The 22,562-nt window shown below is 39.5% G+C and overlaps 1 protein-coding gene across 1 annotated transcript in view; it reads left to right on the top strand.

The window, feature by feature from the left end:
- The window catches only part of SPTBN1 (spectrin beta, non-erythrocytic 1), a 2,377,138-nt gene that overhangs the window by 1,077,719 nt on the left and 1,276,857 nt on the right, over positions 1–22,562 (top strand). The window contains exons 6-9 of the mRNA XM_044055150.1: positions 946–1,026; positions 1,916–2,031; positions 14,595–14,707; positions 14,917–15,104. Coding sequence (XP_043911085.1) covers positions 946–1,026; positions 1,916–2,031; positions 14,595–14,707; positions 14,917–15,104 — 498 coding nt within the window. The remainder of the gene's footprint in view (positions 1–945; positions 1,027–1,915; positions 2,032–14,594; positions 14,708–14,916; positions 15,105–22,562) is intronic.

Here is a 22,562-nt window from a genome sequence, read left to right on the forward strand (position 1 = left end):
TTGTTAGCCAAGCGGTATTCCTTTTTGTTCTTGTCCATATTTTCTATCTCCAGTGTCTTCCTGGACTTCATTTTTTTATAGCTTCCTCAAACTTCTGCCCTCATTTAAAATTCCACACTAGCTTGGTGTTGTAAAATACTCGGGACAGTGTGACAAGAAAGAGACAAAGCTCTTCATTTCATTCGGCGTTGATTGGACAGGCTGTGCATTAATCCTAGAATCTGTTTTCTGTGTGGAGAATTTTCTTATGCATGTGTTCATGCTTTGTTTGCTCCTCGGACCTCTGTTAGTTTCACCCAAGCACTGTCATTTGATTGTTACTGCATTTGTTTCCCTGGGAAATAGAGGCATCATTGAATGCACCTCTTTTCCTGATCAACTCTGAAACCCATGCCTAAAACCTGACAGGGGGCCTTCATGTAGAAATGTAAATGTGCTTTCTGTACCTGGAAATTCTGTAGCAGAAATCTGCTGATACTTCTGTGCCAGCCAGATGTGTCATTCAGTTATTGTCTCTTGTGATTCCAATAGTGCACAGTATCCCTACTTGTAGCACTCAGCTGAAGATTGGATGATACTCTACTACGCACTTGTTAGTTGCTTCTGCCTATGGCTTATATTTGTGATTTGTGAAAGATCCCGTTCAGAAGTCTGCCTCAAGACCATCGAAGTTTGAGAAGAGGAACTGTTCATTTCCTTCATGTAATTTATGTTGACTATACGGTTTACTTGGTAGTGTACCAGAATTTGTTGCTGTTATAGTCTGTGAGCATCAGAATATAGTTCCAGATGAGAAGGGACACTCTTTATTGTTAAAACAATAAAAAAATCTGTTATATTTACGAAGTTCAGCCTATAATTTCAAGTACTGCAGCAACTCCTTTATTTTTACAGGCTGTATTTTACTATATAGTATTATTTATCATGATGTTTTTCTGTCTGCAGGTACCCCAATGTCAACATCCACAATTTCACTACAAGCTGGCGAGATGGAATGGCCTTCAATGCACTAATTCACAAACACCGGTATGTATGCCTGCTGTCATAGCAGTTTGGTATATGATACTTTTTTTTTTACTTTGCTTTCACCATTAGGCCTCTCTCTGTCACACCAGGATCGAGAGTTGGTTCTTACAACATTGTACAATAGATTTAGTATGATATTTATTTATTTTTTAAATTTAAGTAGGCTAAATCAAATAACATGATAACAGTCAGAAAATGTTATTTCTGATTCTGTGCATTTGTACATAATCTCACAAGCACATCCAGATTATAAATCACCAGATGTGCTGAAGTATTACAACAAAATGGGCAGACAGGCTGGCAGTCTCTTCATGGATTTCAGCTCTTGGCTGTCAGTAGAAACCATATGTATGTTCCTAGAGCAGAAAAAAAAATTGGAGGAGGCAGATTGTGTCACTGGGGACTTGGTGTTGTTATTTGACCAGAACTAATAGAAATTGAAGGTTTCCAGAAAACACTGCAACATATCTAGAATTTCTGTGTCTTTCTTTTTTACACTTTGCACATATCAGCTAAGCATTGAACCTGTGTAAGTGTGGCATTTGCTTAAGCCCTCCTCCATGGAAGAAAAGTCACCAGAAGTGCTCATTTCTGCTCCTCTTTTGTCCAATCCTTCAGTGGTTTGGATCCTCTTCTCAATCTAGGTTACATGCAGCAATGTAAAGAACTGGTTCATCTCCCATTCTGCAACAAGTTTTCACTGCTGAGTTTTTTTTTTTTTACCTTTGTACATACACAAAAAATTGCAATTGCATTTTAAGGTTCATTTGATATCTTCTAGATTTTACTAGTTCTCAGTAAATAATTGCAGCAAGTGAAATTGTAAAAATAACATATGCTGTATTCCCCAGTGAAATCTAAATATGTTTGTTTTCCTTTATTATTGCAGACCTGACCTTATTGATTTTGATAAGCTGAAGAAATCCAATGCACACTACAACCTGCAGAATGCTTTCAACCTCGCAGAGCAGCACCTCGGCCTCACTAAGCTTCTGGACCCAGAAGGTCAGATTATCCATTGGTAGTCCTCCCTAGGATGTATGTAGTAAGCTAAAAATATGATGTGTGTGGTATCCTGTAAGACATGCAGATGTTCAGGGATAAACAGTTGCTGGCAGATCTTTGTTTGCTTTGAGGATGTCGTATACCTCTCAACTGTACAGATTTTCACACTGTTTGCCTCATATTTTAGGTTTGTTCCTCATAAAATGTATGGTTTTCTGGCAAATCACTGAGGATTGAAGAGACTAAATAATGAGACTGTTGAGGTTCAGCCTTCATATCCATCTGAAAATGCATGCTAATGCTAAAACCGATGTTCTTCGTGCTTCACTGTTGCAGTCATTACATTTGGGTAATCCTGCTGGCAGGTTGCCCTCAGTCAGCCTGAATTCCAAAGTCGTCCCTTCCCTGACGTCAGGTCGTCAGGGGGTATCAAAGAAGCAGCCGACGCCATTTTCTTTAGTCTTTTTTGCCGTGCAGTGCCCGAAGCAGAAGCAGTTTGCAAGTGCCGGTCGGCCGACTCCTGTGATTTTCGCGTTCGAGTTTCAGATCCGAAGTCTTCAATAAAGCTAAGTACCCCGTTGGGGAAACTTTTTTCTTGCTCCAGACCGATGTCAGAAAAAGTAAATAATTGCATTTCTTGTGGAAAGCAAATACCTCATAAGGACTTTCATTCTTACTGTATTCCTTGCCTAGGCCCTGATCACAACGTTTCTGGTTGTCGGTTTTGTGCTAGATTTAACCAAAGCACTATTAAGCGTTGGTATGATTTTGCTTTAAACTATTTTGGACGCCGGTTTAATTATCCAGAAATGTCGTCGGATAGCCATCCGACTACCGGAGTTCACAAAACACGCAAAGAAAAGGAGAGAGATAGACAACCGAGGCCCAAAACTGATGACGAAGCTTCTCCTAAGCCAGTTGCCGGTTCTCAGTGAGGAGCATTCGCAGCCCCTGACGCCCGCTACTTTAGAGTCGCAGGCTGCTACCGACTCCCACGTGAAATTAGCCATGCCGCTGGAAACTCAAAGTATTGGAGCCTCTGATACTATTCCTTCAGATGGGTCCGGAGCCGCTGAGCAGGCACCGGCTTCTGAGGGTGTATTCAGACTTAAACATCTTTACGTTAAACCGACTTCAGCTTCAAAGGCAAAGACTAAAGCTCCTTCTAAAGCAAAGAAACAAACTCAAGAGCCACGTGGACAGGCCTCTATGCCCAAAAAACAGATGCTCAAAATGTCCGAAGACTTGATTACCTTGATCAGGGGTTCCCATCCCCCTCCTGATAAGAGGCCTAGGCAGGAGACGGACTATGAATCTTCAGATCAGGTTTCTATTTCTTCTGATTCCTCTTCTGATCAGGAATATTCTCTTCCCCCCATGGGGATTCTGATGCTTAAGAGTCTATACCTTCAGCTTCTCCTCCAGAGGACTATTCTTTTGGGGAAAGCTTGCAAACCATGAGGGAGTATTTCCACTGGCAGAGCCAAGATTTTTCAGAATCTAAAAAGAGGCTCAGGGATTTCCTTTTACTACCTCAACACAGGCCACTAGCCATTCCACCAGTGTTAGACATTGTAAATGATGTGTTTTTGGAGTCTAGTCTTATCCCTGACTCCTTACCTCCAGCTCCTGTTAAGCCTGACAGATATTACAGGGTTCCTGACTCTCATAAATTCCTTTTTAAAAACCCTGCTGCAGACCCTGAAACTATTTCACAGAGTCCCAAAGGAGTTAAGGCTTCCACTGCAAAAAACCCTACCCCCTGCTTCCTTGGCTATAAGGGCCTTAAACTGTCAGTTTCATATGCTCAAATATCAGCAACATGTTATGGCATTGCTTAAACAGAAAATGTTATTAAACTTTGAATGTACAGAAAACAAGGAAATGCAGGATTTATTGCATGCAACTGAACAAGTTGGAAAGCATACTTTACAATGTGGTTTTGATTCTTTGGAGGCCTCCTTGCAGGGCCACAGTTACGGGTTCTGTAATTAGGAGGCATGCTTGGTTAAAGGAACAAAATCTGCCTGATCATGTCAAAGTTAAATTATTAGTTGCACCTTTACAGCATGATACTTTGTTTGGTGTTAAGGCAGAAGAGGTGTTAAAGAAAATGGAGGACAAAGCTAAATCTATGCAAACTGTCAAAGATTTTTTACAAGTACAGCCACCTAGGTTTAGTAGACACTGGCCTACAAAGAATTTGTCCTTTCCTGTGTCAGACAGACCTCAAAGGGGCAGATCCAGACTCCTTAGAGGCAGATCCCAGGCGCAAGGTTCATACAGGTCAAAGCAATGGGGTGCTTCTACCTCCAAAGTTGGAGAGGACAAATCACAACCATACAGGAAACAGTCCCAATGACTTCCCCCTGCCTGCACCAAGCACTTATCTCCTAGCAGCACCCTTAGGGGGGGAAATTACTTCTTTTTTTCTCAAAATTGGCACATTATAACCCAGGACAAGTGAGTTCTAAATATCGTGTCACAAGGCTACAAGTTCCACTTCCATACCCTGCCAAAGGCAAACAGCTGGCCAGATCTGCCAAAAAATCAGTGTGCAGAGGCACAAAAACAAGTCTCATCCCTCATGGACATGGGGGCCATTCAGCAAGTACCAGAGCAAGAGCAGTGACAAGGATTTTACTCAAGACTGTTCTTGGTACCCAGAAAGGACAAGGCCTGGAGACCAATACTGGACCTATCTATTCTGAACACATTCCTGGATATAACAAAATTCAAGATGTTGACTTTGCAGCAGCTTCTGCCCATGCTGGGCAAGAACGCTTGGCTTGTGACTCTAGACCTAAAAGAGGCATACCTGCATGTCCCAATCAGACAATTATGCAGAAGATACCTCAGATTCAAGGCTGGCTCAATGAATTACCAATTCTCTGCACTGCCCTTTGACTTATCTACTGCGCCCAGGGTCTTTACAAAGTGCCTGGCACCAGTAATTGCATTCTGCAGACAGAGGAATACAAATATATCCTTACTTGGACAACTGTCTAATTCAAGCAGAGAACAAGGACATTCTTCTACAGCATCTGGCGTTTGTGAAAAGACTTCTAACATGCCTAGGGTACACAGGCAATGAAAAGAAATCAAAACTAGTACCCTCTCAAGAGATAATATTCCTGGGTGCAAGCTTAAATACAACTGCCCAGATGGCTTATCTCACGCCAGACAAAGGCAACTGACTATCTATTTCAAAATGTTGGCAACAAAGGCCCAGTTATCTGCAAGAAAAATTCTGCAGGCTTTGGGCTTCATGGAATCCTGCATCCTACTAATTCCATATGCAAGACTGCATATGAGGAAACTTCAATGGTACCTAAAAAGTGTTTGGACTCAACATTGCCACAGCCTGGAAACAATGATTACTCTCATTCCCTGCCTGCAACAGGAGTTTTGATGGTGGGCAAAGGCTTGTCACCAAAACAAGGGACAGCCATTCACATTACCCCCAGCCAGGCAGACACTAACAGCGGATGCATCAGATTATGCCTGGGGGGCCCACATGGCAGGAAGATGCATTCAGGGCACATGGTCCTCAAACCAAATGCATCTACATATCAATCAAAAAGAGATGCTAGCTGTTCAAAATGCCCTGACAGCCTTCAAGGACCTACTTCATCCGGGACAACTACAGATAAAGACAGACAACACCATGGTCATGTGGTATATAAACAAGCAGGGGGGCACACATTCTTACCCCCTTTGCAGACTAGCCTTGACTTTGTGGGACACAGCATTGACTTACCAAGTACATCTGCAGGCACAATTCCTGCCAGGAAGGGAAAATATTCTGGCAGACAAACTAAGCAGAAACCTCATGGATCCCCACGAGTGGCAGCTGGACCCACAAGTCTTCAGCATGACAACAAGGAAATGGGGATGCCCGGACATAGATCTATTTGCCTTCCCTCACAACTGCCAACTAAAAAGATTCTGCACAAGGACTTATCACAGACAAGCATGGAAAGTGGACGCCCTATCTTTCAGCTGGAAAAACCTATCAGTATATACCTTTCCACCACTACCTCTCCTCCCCAAGGTACTCCTAAAGGTCAGACAGGAGAAGCCAAAGATAATACTGATTGCCCCAGACTGGCCCCGCCAGTACTGGTATCCAATCCTAAGGAATTTGTCTCAATGCCCAGCTTGGACCTTACGCCAAATACCTCATCTACTGTCCCAGAAAAACAATCAGATCCTGCACAGCCAACTCAGGGTTTTAAACCTGGAAGCATGGCTGATCATGTAGTCATACAAAACACACCTCTCAGTAAAGCTGTGATGGATGTCATTTTGGGAAGCCAGAAGGCCTAGTACTAGAAAATCTTATGCTGGAAAATGGAAGAGATTCTGTGCTTGGAACCAGGCACAAGGAACTGATACAGCTGAACCAAATATTCCTCAGATTTTGCAATACTTAACTGAGATGCTGGACAAAGGCCTATCTTTTTCATCTATTAAAATTCATGCCTCTGCCATTTGGCTCATTACAATACAGAGCCACCAATCTTTTCTCATCCCTTATTAAAGCAGTACCTCAGAGGAGCCAAAAATTTAAGGCCTCCGAGGAGATCACCAATGCCTGCATGGGACCTCAACTATGTCTTGGAAAAACTCACCCTGCCTCCTTTTGAACCAGCTGCTACTGCTGATATAAAGTTTTTATCTTGGAAAACAGCTCTGCTCCTAGCAATAACTTCTGCAAGATGAGTTTCAGAGCTACAGGCACTCATGGCTGTGGAACCTTTTATCATTTTTTTATCCAGACAGGGTCCCTCTGAGGACAAACCCAACATTTATGCCTAAAGTGGTGTCCAGTGTGGCTCTTAACCAAATTATTCATCTGCCAACTTTTTATCCAAATCCACAGAACAAGGGGGAGAGAATTCCGCATTCTTTGGACGTACACAGACAGCTTACTTGGACAAAACCAAAGTTTTCAGAAAGACAGAGCAATTACTAGTGACGTATGCTGCAGGATCGCAAGGAAAGGCTATCCAAAGCAGACTATTTCAAGGTGGATAGGCCACTGCATTCATTTCTGCTACTTACACCATGGCAAGCCAGTGCCAAAGGGCATTAGGCCACATTCAACCAGAGCTGCAGCCACTTCAGCAGCCTTTCTCAGGGGAGTACCAACCAAGGACATTTTAGAAGCTGCGACTTGGAGTTCAGTGCACACCTTTACAAAGCACTATCATCTGCCACTCTTCTCTAAATCCAGGGCAGGCTTTGCCACTGCCGTTCTGCAGGGCCTCATAGCCGCTCCTAATGCTGTTTAGCTCCAGCCTCCCAACCATAGCTTTGGGACTCTACCCAAATGTAATGACTGCAATAGTGAAACATGAAGAGCATAGTACAGTTGTGTACACTTACCATAAATGTAGATGTTCGAGTGTTATTCACTGTTGCAGTCCAGGTTACCCACCCGCCATCCCCCTTTCTTCTGATGGAACCTATCTTTCCTTCTAACTACTCTATCATTAGAAAGGACAGGTCCCACAAAAAAGGCGGCGGTGTAGCTCTCATATTTTCAACTTCCTTATTAATTACTCCCTATGACAAACCTATCCCACACTTCAAAAACGCTGAATTACTCCTCACTCTCCTCCAAGTCAATAAGCATAAACACTTATGTCTTACATCCCTCTATATCCCCCCAGGGGACAATATCTCTACATTAGAAGACATCCTCTCTTGGCTCTCCAATAACATTAATAATGAAACCATAATCTTAGGTGACGTAAATATCAACTGGACCTCCATACAATCTCCAACTAACCCCCTTAACATTAACCTATATAACTTTTCCCAGCTAATCAACAAAGTAACACGTCCATCAAAAAACCTCTCCTGTGGCAGTATACTAGACTGGATCCTAGTTTCACATCCCCACTATTACTCTGATAGTGGTACTCTTCCCGACGCTCTAAGTGATCATATGCCCACTTTCACCCATCGACTCCCCTGTATATCTCACCACCCCCACAATTATATTACTACCCGCAACCACAAAATTTTAACCCAACAACCTTTTTAGAGTCTCTAAATGCAATTAATTGGAACAATCTAAGGACACTACCCTTAGAAGACGCAGTCTCCCACTTTAATTCTGCATTTCTAAACGTATTAGATTCCCTTGCTCCCTTAAGGACAAAAGAATAAAAATAATTCTGCCCCTGGCTTACCAAAACACATTAGCAACCATGCCTTAGAGATAAAGCCTGGGCACTCTATCAGAAAAGAAAGACCCTGAATCCTACACAGAATATAGAACCCTTGAAACAAAGCAAAAAAGCTTACTATCTCTGACAAACAAAATTACTTCTTCACCCTCCAAAACAATAATAAAACAAATCCACAGAAATTCTGGAAAGGAATCTCCACCCTCCTAAACCCCAGCAAACCAAACACCCCTACCCCTGACCCAAATGCTCCAGATTTAGATTTAGCCACTCAATTTAACTCCTTCTTCATTGAATCCATTAGTAAATTAACTTCCTCTTTTACTACTTCTACCTTACAATCCAATACCCCCACCCTCTCCTGCCAAAAATCCACCCTGCACTTGTTCTCCTTCCACTTTCCCATCTACTCACTCTATATCCCCCAACTCTTCTCCTTCCCCAACTTCCTCATCTTCCTTACCAGCATCAAATACTCTCCCTCTCCACTCTGCTCTATTCTCTTTAAAACCTATACCTACATCTACAATAAAGAAACTCCTTCAAAAATTGAAGCCTGGCACTAATGCACCAGATAACATCCCCTCATACTTCCTAAGCATAGCTGCTGAAGCTATTGCCTATCCCATAAGCATTCTCATCAACCGCTCAATCCTGGAATGTACTGTGCCCCAACTCTGGAAACAAGCCTTTATCATCCCTCTACATAAAGGCGGTAGCAACCACAATGTCAACAATTTCCGTCCCATCGCTATCCTGTCCCCCATCTCCAAGCTTCTAGAAAAGTGTATTCAACTTCAACTACTACCACATCTTCTAGAGAACAACCTTCTCACACCTACACAACACGGCTTTAGGCCAAATCATAGCACCATGACAACCCTCCTCTCCTATCTCGAAACCGTAAACAAAGCACACGACTCTGGCCAAATTGTCTCCACACTACTACTCGACCTCTCTAAGGCTTTTGATACTATCTCACACAGTCTGCTCTTAACAAAACTTTCAAAACTTAACCTTTCTCCCTCCTCAGTGAACTGGTTCTCCAGTTACTTATCTAACAGATACCAAGCTGTAAAATGGAAAAAGGCCACTTCTTCTTTTCTCAGCACCCCACGGAGTTCCCCAAGGCTCTATACTTGGTCCTCTTCTCTTCAACATATTTATAAATGATTTTCACAAATCTATCCCATTCTCTAACATCATCCAATACGCTGACGATTCTACCATTATCTGTTCTGCCACATCTTCCTCTAAGCTTCAAAACCTCACACAAGAAGCTTTCTCAATCACTGAGCACTGGATGAAAACAAACCATCTAGCTCTTAACGCCTCCAAAACTAAACTCATGGTATTTACCCCCTCCAGAAATACTCCCTTCAATACAAACACATTCTTCATTACTAGCCAAAACAACTCAATCCTAGAACTGGTGTCTGAAAGCAAGCTGCTAGGTGTCCAAATTGATAACCAGCTTAATTTCAACTCCCATCTACAACTAAATATAAAAAAAACCCACCAAAAACTTGGCATGCTATATCGTCAAAATCAATACCTCACAAAGGCCACCAAAATTTCCCTCTCTTCTTCCTTCCTTATCCCCTCCCTTCTTTATGGATCACCTCTCCTAACTAATCTCCAGTCCTCTCTAAAGAAACAACTTTCTTCTTGCTATAACAAAATCGCCAAGTTTGCTAACGGTCACAGGTCCTCCACCCACCACTGTTCCTCTCTCCAAAAACTTAATTGGGTTGAACTTCCACATCAGCTCAACTTCACTCAGCTAACCCTAGCCCATAAGCTCATCAATAACCCATCTCTTTGTCCCTCCCTGTCTTCTGCTTTTACATTGCACCTACCCGACAGAGTCCTAAGGTCAAACAATCAAAACTTATTAGAAGTTCATAAACCAACTCGTCCCCCAGGTAAAAACCTTCTATCCTTTAACCTAGCACGACTTTGGAACTCACTCCCACCATCCATTCGCACCAGTGGTAATCATTACATGTTCAAAAAATCCCTTCACACACATCTTAAATCCCTATGGGAATGCTCTTGTTCCCACCCATCTTAAAAACAAGGTACTCTTCATCTCCCAATCATTCCTATATTACTCAGCTATGCCTACATAAACAATTACTTTCTACAAATTACTACCTCTTTAGCCCTAACACTCCCCACATTTATTCTACTTACTTCTATAAGATTGCTTAGTGGAAAGTACCTCAAACGCGAATTCAATGACTGTATTCTTTTTTAAAATTGTATAAGTATCTTTAGTAATCTATTGTATGTACCTAGTAAGTTTGTTTGCTTATAGAGCTTTTCTCTATTGTATGTACCTAGTCTGTATGTCTATTTTTTGGAGCTTTTCTCCCCAGGACTCCATTGAAAACGGGTTCTTTTGGCCCAATGGACTATCCTGGTAAACCAACTGCAAATAAATAAATAATAAATAAATATTTATACAACCTATGTGGTGTATTTGCTTGTAGATGAAGGTAAAGTTTATATTGGTGCATGTATTTTTATATATATAAATGTTGGCTACCCTTTTAGGGGGCACCTGACATCTGGGGCAAGAAAAACTAAAGGAAATGGTGTCGGCTGCTTCTTTTATACTCCTGATGACCTGATGTCAGGGAAGGGGCGACAGCAGCCGACGCAGGACCCAGGACTTTGGAATTCAGGCTGACTGAGGGCAACCTGCCAGCAGGATTACCCAAATGTAATGACTGCAACAGTTAATACACTCGAACATCTACATTTATGGTAAGTGTGCGCAACTGTACTTTCCCAGTCAACTTTCTAAGTTTATAAGAACAGTGTTTAAAAATTATTCCTATTTTTGAACTTTTGTCCTCCTTTATTTCTGGCATGATCCAGATTTCCTGCAGTAAGAGGTTGAGAGGTACGCAGACAGGTAGAAAATCACAATAGATCTCTCTGAATTGTAGGACATGAGCTGAATAAGGGCATTTGTTTCAACAGTGCAAAGTTAGAACATACCACTTCAGTTAGCAGGGGTGGACTTGTAGAAGTCCAGCTAGCAAAGGTGAGGAAATAAAAATGTAAACAAGTTTACTAAGTGGTGCTTATTTTGGCACACTCCAGTGCAGGTTTCATTTCCTCTGAGTGTCATATTTCATATTTGGCCATTTATTCTGTTTTATGTTGACCTCCTGTCTTGCTTTAATGATTCTGATTAGGACATTGTAAATCTTCTTTCCTGGGTTCTTATACTCATAACTTCTCTTAGGAAGAATTTTTTTTTTTTTGGTGATTCAAGCCTTTTGGTTGAGAAGCCAAAAAAGTCTTTAGGATGAGCAAGCAGGTATTTGTGTATAAGACATTGTACATCCTTGTCAAAAAAAAAAATCAGCCGGGGAATTGTGTATGCTGTAGCAAACAGCTCCTGTTTGAATACATAATAGTTGCTTGCTAGAGCTGCTTTGAAGAGGTGCTGATTGCTTTCCTAACAGGAAAGCATTTTCTCTAAGCAGTGAATACAGCTGCCTAAATGATAGCTTTGCAGTGTAGTCTGACTGCTCTTCCTCATCTGTTGCAAATGATGGAAAGTAATTCCTAACTTTCTGCACACAGCATTACACCATTCTTTAACAGGTAGCTATTGGCAGACCGCATTAATTCTTCTGTCCTTAGACATGTTTTTTAGTTTTGTTACACATTGGAAAAAAGTTAAAAGAAATTTGACTATGTGAAGTTATATCATGTCAGTCAACCCGATCTCTTCTGCTGGCAGCATAGAACTGAGTACACTAGTCAAACTTTGATAGTGGCACAGGTGGACGTCTAATTCCTTAAGGATGTGTGTAATAGAACAAGTAGTAACCTATGGTCTGCACAGTAGAAGGACAAACAGAGATGGTTTTAGACAAGTATTTGACTTACCAAGTATGTCATAAATTTTGAAACGTGGACCATGGCAGTTTGGCAGGGCTGTATCTCTGACCTTTTAAAACTGTGAAGAATCAGAGATCAGAGTTATGCTCAAAGTCACTGGACTGTAGAGGGTTCAATGATTTTGTACATTACATTTTATGGAAACATTGGTTACTGGAGTGAGTTTCTTAATAAAGAATGTCTGAAAAGCAGTACCAAATGTTACAGAAATATGTCAAATGCCTGTTATGTCCAAAAGAGCCCTCCCCCCAAACCCCAGCTGTAATAACTTAAATGTCACTGCTCCATATAGATTGTTTTATTCCACTTCATTATCATCATTTTAACACACCCTCACTCCCTCTTCTTTTCCTGTATTCCCTCACTTATTTCTGGGGAAAAGGTAAGCATTCTGTAAATATTGTAAATATAAATAAATAATGAAGGCTAAACACTCCAATGTCTAACCAAGTTTTGTGCTATTGTTAACAGTGCATTCTGCACTTGACACTGTATTTTATTTTTTATTTTTAAACCTGAAAATGGTCCATGTGGATCAGTGTTGTACCCCACTTAACAAAGTGATAAATATTTATTTCATTAGGTTGGATTGGAACACCTTAGACCATCTGCTTCCAGGACAACCCTCAGCAGTTAGTGTATTTCTATAATATTTGATAATACTTTTTATGATTAGTCCTTATTTTGACTGTTTATCGTATTGAAACTAAGATTTTCTGTAGTTCATGTAATGTATTCCTTATTCTTACTGTATGTTGACTTTGAACCCCACAATATGCTACACTGAATTTTGACAAAGTATACAGCTCCCAGCAATAAGGATAGTCTGTAGAGCAGGAGGTGTGGTGATGGGCACCAAGGGAAGATATGTTGAAGTGTCCCCTTTGCAATACTGCATTGTTGTTGGTAGTCTGATTCATGAGTACTGAGCAGGTAGAACAAGGGCAAGGTGCACAAACAGAAGATACGGAGGGGCAAAATAACATAACTTTCTGAGGAGGTGGTCAGCTAAAAAAGTTGTTGCAGTAAGGTTAAAAAAAGATGCTGCAGTCCCAGTTTGTAGTAATGGGAACTACCTCAAAGGGCTGCAAATACAGTAGAATTCAGTATTGCAGGTACTTCACAGAAGGGATAAAATGCCTTTGAGGGAGAGAATGTTGTATTGTTGAAAACCTCATGTAGAGGACTGACTAATGAAAGCAATGACTTGATTGTAGATTGTTTTATTTTAACGTACGTGTTTCACCACTAATCTTAGTGTTGAGAATAGGTATATGATCCTTATTGTGTGGCATTGTACATTAAAGTGGTGACAAGAGGATGGAAGTTGCATCTGTTAAGGTGAATGGATATCTTAAAAGATTAAGTGTATAGGTTGTGAGGGAACAGCAGTGAATTCTGGTAAAATTTGCAGGTAATAGCCAAAGCTTTGGAAGAGAAATGGGAGCAACTGGGGTGATAAAACACTGATGTGCATGTAGACAGGGAAAAAAGATGTGCAGAAGTAGCAGCCCTTTGAAGTGGAAAAACTTTAGAACATGCTGCTGGCATAGTGAGAGGTCTTGTGTAAGCTTGCAAAGATCTCTCTATAAAAGTTTGGCAGCCCTGGCTGCTTTCACTGTTGAGGAGTGCAGATGGGAGCTCTGAAGAAACAGGTGTGACAAACGAGGGGTAAAGAGCCTTTTATACTACTCGTTTGAGTTTTTGTATCAAATGCAGCTCAGGACACTTTGCCAATGAAAGAGATGCAGCTTCACCAGGTATCTACAGTAGAACAGGAGGCACAAGTATATTAAGTTACAGGATCAAGAGAAAGTATGCAGTCATTTATATTTTGTGCACTGAGAGAAAGCACTGATTGTATCCGAAGCTGGTGTATCGATGCTATGATATGACACAGAGCTTGACTAGCAGAGAGAAACAAAATTGCAAGTTGCATGAAATGTTCTTGAAGTATAAGCACATCACAAGGCACCACTTGAGCAAAAGGTACATGTATTGAGATATCCGATAAGTTCTGGAAGTACATTTTTTTTTAAATAACAGGAACAGCAGGGGAGATGGCTCCTAGTAAACAGTGGTGTTGGGCATGGAATGCTCTGGAAGACCGATTAAGTTTACTTGGTCATCTGTGTTCATATAAGAAAAGAGAGTGCATATCCACATCCTACACTTTCATGAAAAATAAAGATTATAGCAGAAGCAGGTTGAGGTAGTTGAATATTTCTCATAGCAGTAGTCGCACATAACTGAAGATGCAAAAGCAGGAAAAGGAAGGGGATGAGTACTGGGAGACCAGCTAGGTGGACATTCTGGGAAACAGAATGTACCCCTTTTGGTCTTACATCAGGAGGGTAATTTTTCAGTACAGTTTTGTGAAGGGCAAGAAACACTTGTTACTTTGCCATTTTGTCTTAACATGTTACTATTACTTTTCAGATATCAGCGTTGACCATCCTGATGAGAAGTCCGTTATCACATATGTTGTCACATACTACCACTACTTCTCCAAAATGAAGGCACTGGCTGTTGAAGGAAAACGTATTGGAAAGGTATGCAAATGAACATTTAGAATGTCTGAGCAGAGTACTTTCAGTCGTGTTGTGAAAACAACTGTTGTTAAGAAACTTCTTAAGTGATTTGTTGCTGACTGCATACATTGTCAATTTGATTTCACTATTTCTGAATTTCATATTTGTTTCCTATATGAATTTTAATCACGCCCACCTTTTCACACATTTTCAACAACATCTCCTTGTAGGTGCTTGAAAATGCAATTGAAACTGAGAAAATGATTGAGAAGTACGAGTCCCTGGCGTCTGACCTCTTGGAATGGATCGAACAAACTATCATCATCTTGAACAATCGCAAATTTGCCAACTCCCTGATTGGTGTGCAGCAGCAGCTACAGGCATTCAACACCTATCGTACAGTAGAGAAACCACCCAAGTAAGACTCTGGATAATCTGTTAAATGTCTTGTTCCAAGTTGTATATGTGAAAGGTTGCATTATCCCCATTCATTACTGTACCAGTGGTCTTTTATAGGAGTAGGTTACTTGTTTGAGGAGAGTTTGCTTGAGTGCTTTTGGCTGAATGTGATCCAGCCTTTGTCACCTTTTTTTTTCCTATCCCTCCTTGCAGTCAAGACCCCATCTGCAAAATCTGTCTTCTTTATTCTTGTGTTGGCTTAGTTTTTAGAATAATTTCTGTTACTTTATGAATATAATATTCTGTATGGTTGCTATTTTTCTCCAAAATCCTACTCAGATCTGTATTTCTTGAACCCCCCCTACTTCGTCATCATCATCTCTTTCCATTCTTAATTTTTGAATTTTAACCTTCTGCTTGTGTAATGAGTCTGAGTCTTAACTGTATAGCTCTAAAATATAATTTCAAATCAGGTAATCCTAAACCACCTTGTTCTCATGGAAGGATTATCTTATCCAATTTAACCCCTGCCCTCTTCCCCTCCCGGATAAATTCTTTCAGCTCTCTGTTAATTATTTTTCACAACTTCTCCTGTGTTGGTAAAAGTAATCCCTGACCTGTGTATAAAACTATAGGGCCTAGAAACATTTTCACTGCTTGTATCTTACTCTCCATATCGTTAAAAGAGCTTCCAGTTTATCCATTTTTGTATTATCTTTTGTTTAGTCTATTCCTACATATCCTTAGCTGCCATAACAGAAGCTTTTTTAATCCATAGTCCCATAAATATGGGTGTTGCTGAACCAACTCGTTGGGGGGGGGGCATAATTTATGGCTATAGCCTTTGTTTTATCTTCATTTATTTTATATCCAGAACAAACTTGAAACGGTCTCAAAATGTTCCACCACAGTGAGATGTGCTTTTCTGGATTTATTAGGTACAAAATTATATCAACTGCAAATATATCTTTGCATTTCAGAGTTATTTTCTTTGACAGTGGCTCTAAACATAAGGGAAAAGAGCCCCCCCCCGCCTTGTTCCTGTGTTCAAACACCAGTGAGGGGCGTCTCATATAGGAGGAAAGGATAACAAATACACATAGTAAAGTGCAATTTTCCTTAAGAGCACACAGAGGTCACAGTCAGTTCGGGGCTGGTTGCTCCCTTGTTCTCCAGGTCTTCAGTAAGATTTCCCACTGGCACAGCTATAGGGTCTAGATCTCGGCCTATTGGGCAAGCTAAAACCTCCAGCACCCTCTCTGTCCAACCAGTGCTTTGTGTCCCTGCCCAAGTAGCTGACACACACACACTTTGAGAAGAGTTTATACAACCACACAGACACTCCTGGAAAAGGCTGGCACAGGTTCTCCAACTGTGCCCCTTTTTCCCAGACTATACGGTAATACCAGCTGCCACCACTCACTAATATTTATCAGCTACTCAAAGGCCCTTAAAAGGGTGTCCAATTATTACTGTGCAATATTATTATCCAATTGGTAGTATAGCCCAGGGCTAAAGCTATTAGAATGACTTTGTACAATTTTACCAAAGGCATGCAAGTACTCTAAAGAGCTTAAATTATCTATATAAAGAACAGCCACAGTTGAAAGGTTTTAAAATATTTAATAAATAATAAAAATGCAAGACAATACTTTTTACTACACAGTGCTAGTCAAGAGTTCAGAGATCACAGAGAAATACTTAAAATAATTCAGTAGTACAGTTCTGACATCACAGAAAAACACTTAGTCTAATCTTTGTAGTTTCTAGCTATTTCTAAGAGAAAATACAAGTCTAAGATAAACTTACATATAGAACAAGACATTGCTGGAGAGTTGGATGGTCAAAACAAAAATGCTTAATGCTCTCTGATTCTCTCTGTTTTTAAAATCCCATTCCTGGTTCCCATTCCATCATTCTTCACACTTCCCTGGGTTCCCAGGCTAACAGAAACTGCATTTACATTCTTCACCTCTGGGCAGAAACCAGAGCAATAAAGGACATTAATGCATGCAAATTTTGGCCAATAACTCTGGCCTTACAACAAAAGCAAGAATTATTTCATCTAGACTGGCCGGAGCCGTGTTTAGATCAAAGGGTCACAACATGCTTTACTTGGTCATTAGACTGCACTGTTGTTACATTTTTTCCAGTTCCGCATGTAACACTATTTTTATCATTTAAAACACAAGCCTGTGTTTTACATTAATATTTACAGATGACAGATCTGGCTAGGCTGGCAGCCTTCACCTATCTTCACCCAATCTTCACACAGCATATCAGAGAGGGACACTCCCACTTGATTCTTGCCTCCGATTCTTGTATATCCTCCTAATTAACCTTATTGTATAAGGGAATGCAAAGGCTTCCATTACCCTATTCTTAAAATCACACCTTACTCTATCGAATGCTTTTTCTGCATTAAGACCCACTAACAGCAGCAGTATTTTCTTACAGTCTGCTTCCATCTGGATCATTATTGTTCTGTTAATGTTATGTTTGCCTTCCCTCCACAAAACCACATTGATCCATAGCTATCATTTTTGGCAACACCTTTGCCATTTCTTATAGTTAGTATAGACATAAGCACTTTATAACCATGGTTTAGATTTGAAATGGGTCTATATGAAGCTGGGTCTGATGGGTATTTACTGTCTTTAGGTAGTACAGCCACAATAGCTTTCTTCCAAGATGTTGGTGCTTCCCCTCTCCTTTTAAAATACTGTTTGTTAAAATCTTCTGAATCTTTCTCTTTCTTCCCTCCTAGTTTGCAAACTTCCACAGGAATACCATCTGTTCCTGGTGACTTTCCTGAAGATTAATTATACAATCACTGTTTTTTATCTCGTCTCCTGTTATCGTAACTGGTATTTGTTGATCCTTATCTACCTCTAACTAATCTTGGCATAATTAAGTCTTCCATAAATATTTCCATTTGTGCTTTTTCTTTAGTTTTAAATTTCTGTGCTTTATGCACATTGTCATAACATTTCTGAAATATTTCTAATACTTGTGTAGGATCTCTTGATTATTTTTCTTGATTTGATGCCGTCCATTTTCATTCTCCTGCCAAGTTGTGTAAGTACATAACTTCTAATTATAGGCTCCCCTAGTTTTGTGATAACCCTTTCTACTTTCTGTTGCCAAAGTCACTGTGCTAAAAGTTTTTGTGCTCTGGAGTTATTATAAATAATTGTGCTTAAGAGCCATCTTTCTAAACCCATTCATGTTCTCAAAATGCTCCCTTACATTGTCCTTAGAAGTCTACAATTATGACTCTTCTTGATCTGTGAGATTCCCCTTTTATTGCAATACTTTGTCTTTCTAAGTAATTCCTGTGACTTCTTAACCATGTCTGTCTTTTATTTCTACCTTATTTTTAAACTCACATTTTAATTAATTTTATCTCACACACTAACAACTTCAGAATATATTCCCATTTTACCTAGTAACTGTCAAATAATTTCTACTACCTATTCCATAAATTCCTCTCTTTTTAAAAGGTAGGTAGGAAAGTGGCAGTGTGTCTTTTTACTGCATTACCCTGCATTTTTATCTTGTTTTATCATCAGTGCATTATCTGAAATAGTTATTGGATGTGTGTTGAAACTTTTAGTTAAATGTATGTAGCGTAGCCCAGTTATTGTACCTTGGGGAATAATATTTAAATTCTGCCAGAGTTCTTACTACTGAATTCACATCTTCCATACACAGTATCTTCAGAAATTACTTCAAAAATTCATCCTGTTTTGTTAGTTTCCCTTCTAAGTCCCTGTAACACATCCTTGGTATTGCAAATCAAGTTCCATTCCCCTGCTGAAAGCTCATTATTTCTCCCAAAATTTTCTTAAGCTCCATGATAGCAGTTTTTGGTGTATTATAGATACATGCCAGCATAATCCTCCACCCTTGCCTATAGCCCCTTACTGCCACAAATCTACTGTTACTATCTTTTTAAACTCTTCTATTGCTGTGGAAGCTCCTCTTGCAGTTAGTATAATTACTTCCCGTTTCCTTTGTCCTTGATATCCATCCTGAAATTCTTTCTTTATCGAATTCTCTTGATCATTTACTTCTAAATGTAAACAAAAAACGAATAAAAGTTCCACAGACCACCAGACTAAAAGGCATAAATTCTTTATTGTGGAGGATGAACATTAGTACTTTCAGGATGTACCCGTCTTTAGACATATAACAAAGTAAAAATAATCCAAATATTTAAATAAAATAACCAATCAACATAAAGATACAATAAAACAATTAAACATTTTGATAAAAGGTCAACTCCTACTGAGAATGGGCTTTAAAGGCAGCACACTATTAAGTCCTGGGTACCTGCTACTACTCAGTGTAATTAATCACATCACCTTCCCTGGGACAACTTTTTACTTGTTGCAAAGCCTGAAAATAGAAATGGTGCCCATGGCACTTAACAGTATGTGAAAAAAGTGCATTACATTTATGTTGTAGGTGAATCGCAGAAAGATGTCTTAAAATTCTGTTCTTTAATTTACAGTTTGTCTTGCCTACATAAAATGATGGACAGCATGCACACCTAGCTACTTAAACTGTATTCTTCGAAACACATGTTACCAATGCCTTAGGACTATAAACCTTTTTAGTGACGGGATGTATGAAATGAATGTCTCTACTAATATATCTACAGGCTCTACAATTCTGGCAGGGGTAAGTACCTCTCCTTCCAACAGAGCTTGAGTTCATGTTAGACCTGTCACAAAGAATCTGTTTTAAATTTTTATTCCTTCTAAAAACAAAGTTAAGGCAATCACCTACCAAATCCTTCAAGGAATCATCTGACTGTAAGATTTTCCAATTTCCTCGAATAATTTCCTGTACCCATCTAACATCACTACTATCAGTAACATATAGTTCGACTCTACTTTTATTACCTTTTCTATTAGTGTGCTTATACCTAGAGGCCCCAATAGTATTCCGAATAATATAATCTAACCTATTCACTACCCCTACAGAGGAGTACCAAGGTGCTGCTGTTGTCTCTCTAGAGCACCTCACTGCATGTATTACATTGTCCACCTCTGTACGTGCATAACCTGTAGAAGCCAGTCTAGAAGTAAGATCAATCATGTCATTGGAAAAAACCTGATCATCTGTACATAATCTAGGTAGCCATAGGGGCTGTCCCTTTACAATGTTCTGAAAGACAAAACCTGGCTGCATGCTGTCCTTGGCCAGTAAACCATTTTTCCAACAATCTTTTCTAAAAACTTTAGTATTATATGTCCCATCAGTATTACATTCTATCCTAACATCTAAGAAGTCAATCTCTCTAAATGAATGCTGCACAGAGAACCTCAAAAAAATAGTGGTATGCTCTAAATAATCAATAAACGCCATCAGGGCATCGGTGGTCCCAGCCCACAACAAAAACACATCTACAAATTTTGTATAAAAATAAGTCTGTTGTTTCCATTGATGTTCAATGCTAAAAATAAAATCTTCCTCCCATTGTGTGAGGACCAAATTAGCATACGAATTGGCACAGGGGTTGCCCATAGCAACCCCCCATTTTGGCCAAAAGTGTTGTTTACCAAAAAGAAAGACATTATTCTCTAGCACAATCTCCAATAGGCACAAAATCTGCAGTACTGTCTTCTTATAAAAGTAGGTGTTGGTATTCAAAAACCTTTTAACCGCGGTAAGTCCATACCCATTCTGTATTACAGTAAATAAATTCTTAACGTCCAAAGTGACCAACAAAACTAAATCATTAAAAACATTACTACTAATAAAATCATATAATGATGTCAAAAAATGAGCACCATCTCTTAGAATTCTAGATACAGTAGGGATTATAGTTAACACACATTTGTGTATTTTAGGTAAAGCTTTGAAGATCGGCATGATTGCACATGTTAAGGGTGCTTTAAATGAACTTAAAGCTTCAGGTATACTCTCTGAAGATATTTATATATTTTTATTTTTAAATTTGTTGTTGATCATCCAGTGATACCGATCTTCAAAGCTTTACCTAAAATACACAAGTGTTATGTAACCCACCTCTTAGGCCTATTGTTTCAAGCAGAGAATGGGTCACAGAATATTCTATGTGGATAGAATCAAAGTTAAAAACTATAATCCCTAATGTACTTTGGACGTTAAGAATTTATTTACTGTCATACCAAATGGGTATGGACTTAGAGCAGTTAAAAGGTTTTTGAATACCAACACCTATTTTGATAAGACCTGACCTAAAATTAAGGCTGCCCATGCTAAAGTGCATGCTACAGCCTGTCTACCCACTTAAGCTTACTGGTGTCTCTTCTTTTCTTATCTATCTTCCCCTCCCAGGTGTGAAAAGAGCTTGCATGCTTTCAGAAAACATTTACAGGCTTAAGAAAAAGTGCTGTGACTGTCTTAAAACAAAACTAAATTGCACACATTTCTATTAAATGCATTAAGGTAATAAGACTGATAAAGAAGCTGATTTCTCTTATTCACTTTCCCTAATTTCAAACTTTAGTTCTCGGTGAACTGATTGCCATTGTACCTGTACATTTTGCATTTCCCTCAGCAGAGACTGCTCAGAACTATCAATTGCCTGGACCTGCAGCCATCTTGTCTCCAGGTAAAAGTAGTCAGCAATTAATATTTGTAAATTTCATTTAGAACAGAATGTTCAGCTGTTTTCAGCTTCAGACTTATTGACTCCCACTGAGTATATGACTAATATATTTGCACATGTAAGAAACAGACTTTCATTATTGTCTTATTTTCAAGCCTACTTGTTTACAGCTTAAGTCAAGGGCATTAATCTAGACATTCACCCTTGTAAAAATAAGAGAAGGTACTTTAATTCTACATATACTGTAATTGGTGCATTTTTACACCATATCCCAACAGCCCAAGATCACAGCATGTTAACATTAAACTTGTTTTTCATCCAACCTTTCTTTTCTTGTTATACTGTAAAGCCTGTATTTCTTACAACTTAAAGTACTTGTTTACTTTAATATCTTTAACGCATATAACAGTCGCTGAAGAGACTCCCCACACATTTAAATTACCCCTGATGATACAATACACAAAAATGCTTTACTTATATGTGTCTTGCATCTTGTACCATGAAATGTTTTATACAAGTGCTATTAATAACAGAAATTGTTTTACTTACACTTGTGTTTCCCTTCTTGATATAAACTGGGGTATTTGCTTTGCAGTTCACCCACAAGTTTAACAAAGTCAACAAAAGTTCAAGACTTTCTCAGCCACTTTTGTTTGTTTGTTTGTTTGTTTTTTTTTTGCAAATTCATATTTTCTCAAATGTGATTGTTGCTTTACAGTCTTCCATTTATTCACCAATTTCAGTGTTGCTGGTCTTCTTCCTGTTCATCTCCACCACCATCTCCAAACACCAGACTGTGGTTCATGTCCAAAGTACTTCTGACATTTCTAGTTAACTCCTGTGCTTTTTTCTGTCTCTCAAGCATCTTCCTTT

This window comes from Protopterus annectens, chromosome 1.part2 (assembly GCF_019279795.1).
Source record: "Protopterus annectens isolate FY-2018-M chromosome 1.part2, PAN1.0, whole genome shotgun sequence".
In the NCBI taxonomy this organism is placed as follows: Eukaryota; Metazoa; Chordata; order Ceratodontiformes; family Protopteridae; genus Protopterus; species Protopterus annectens.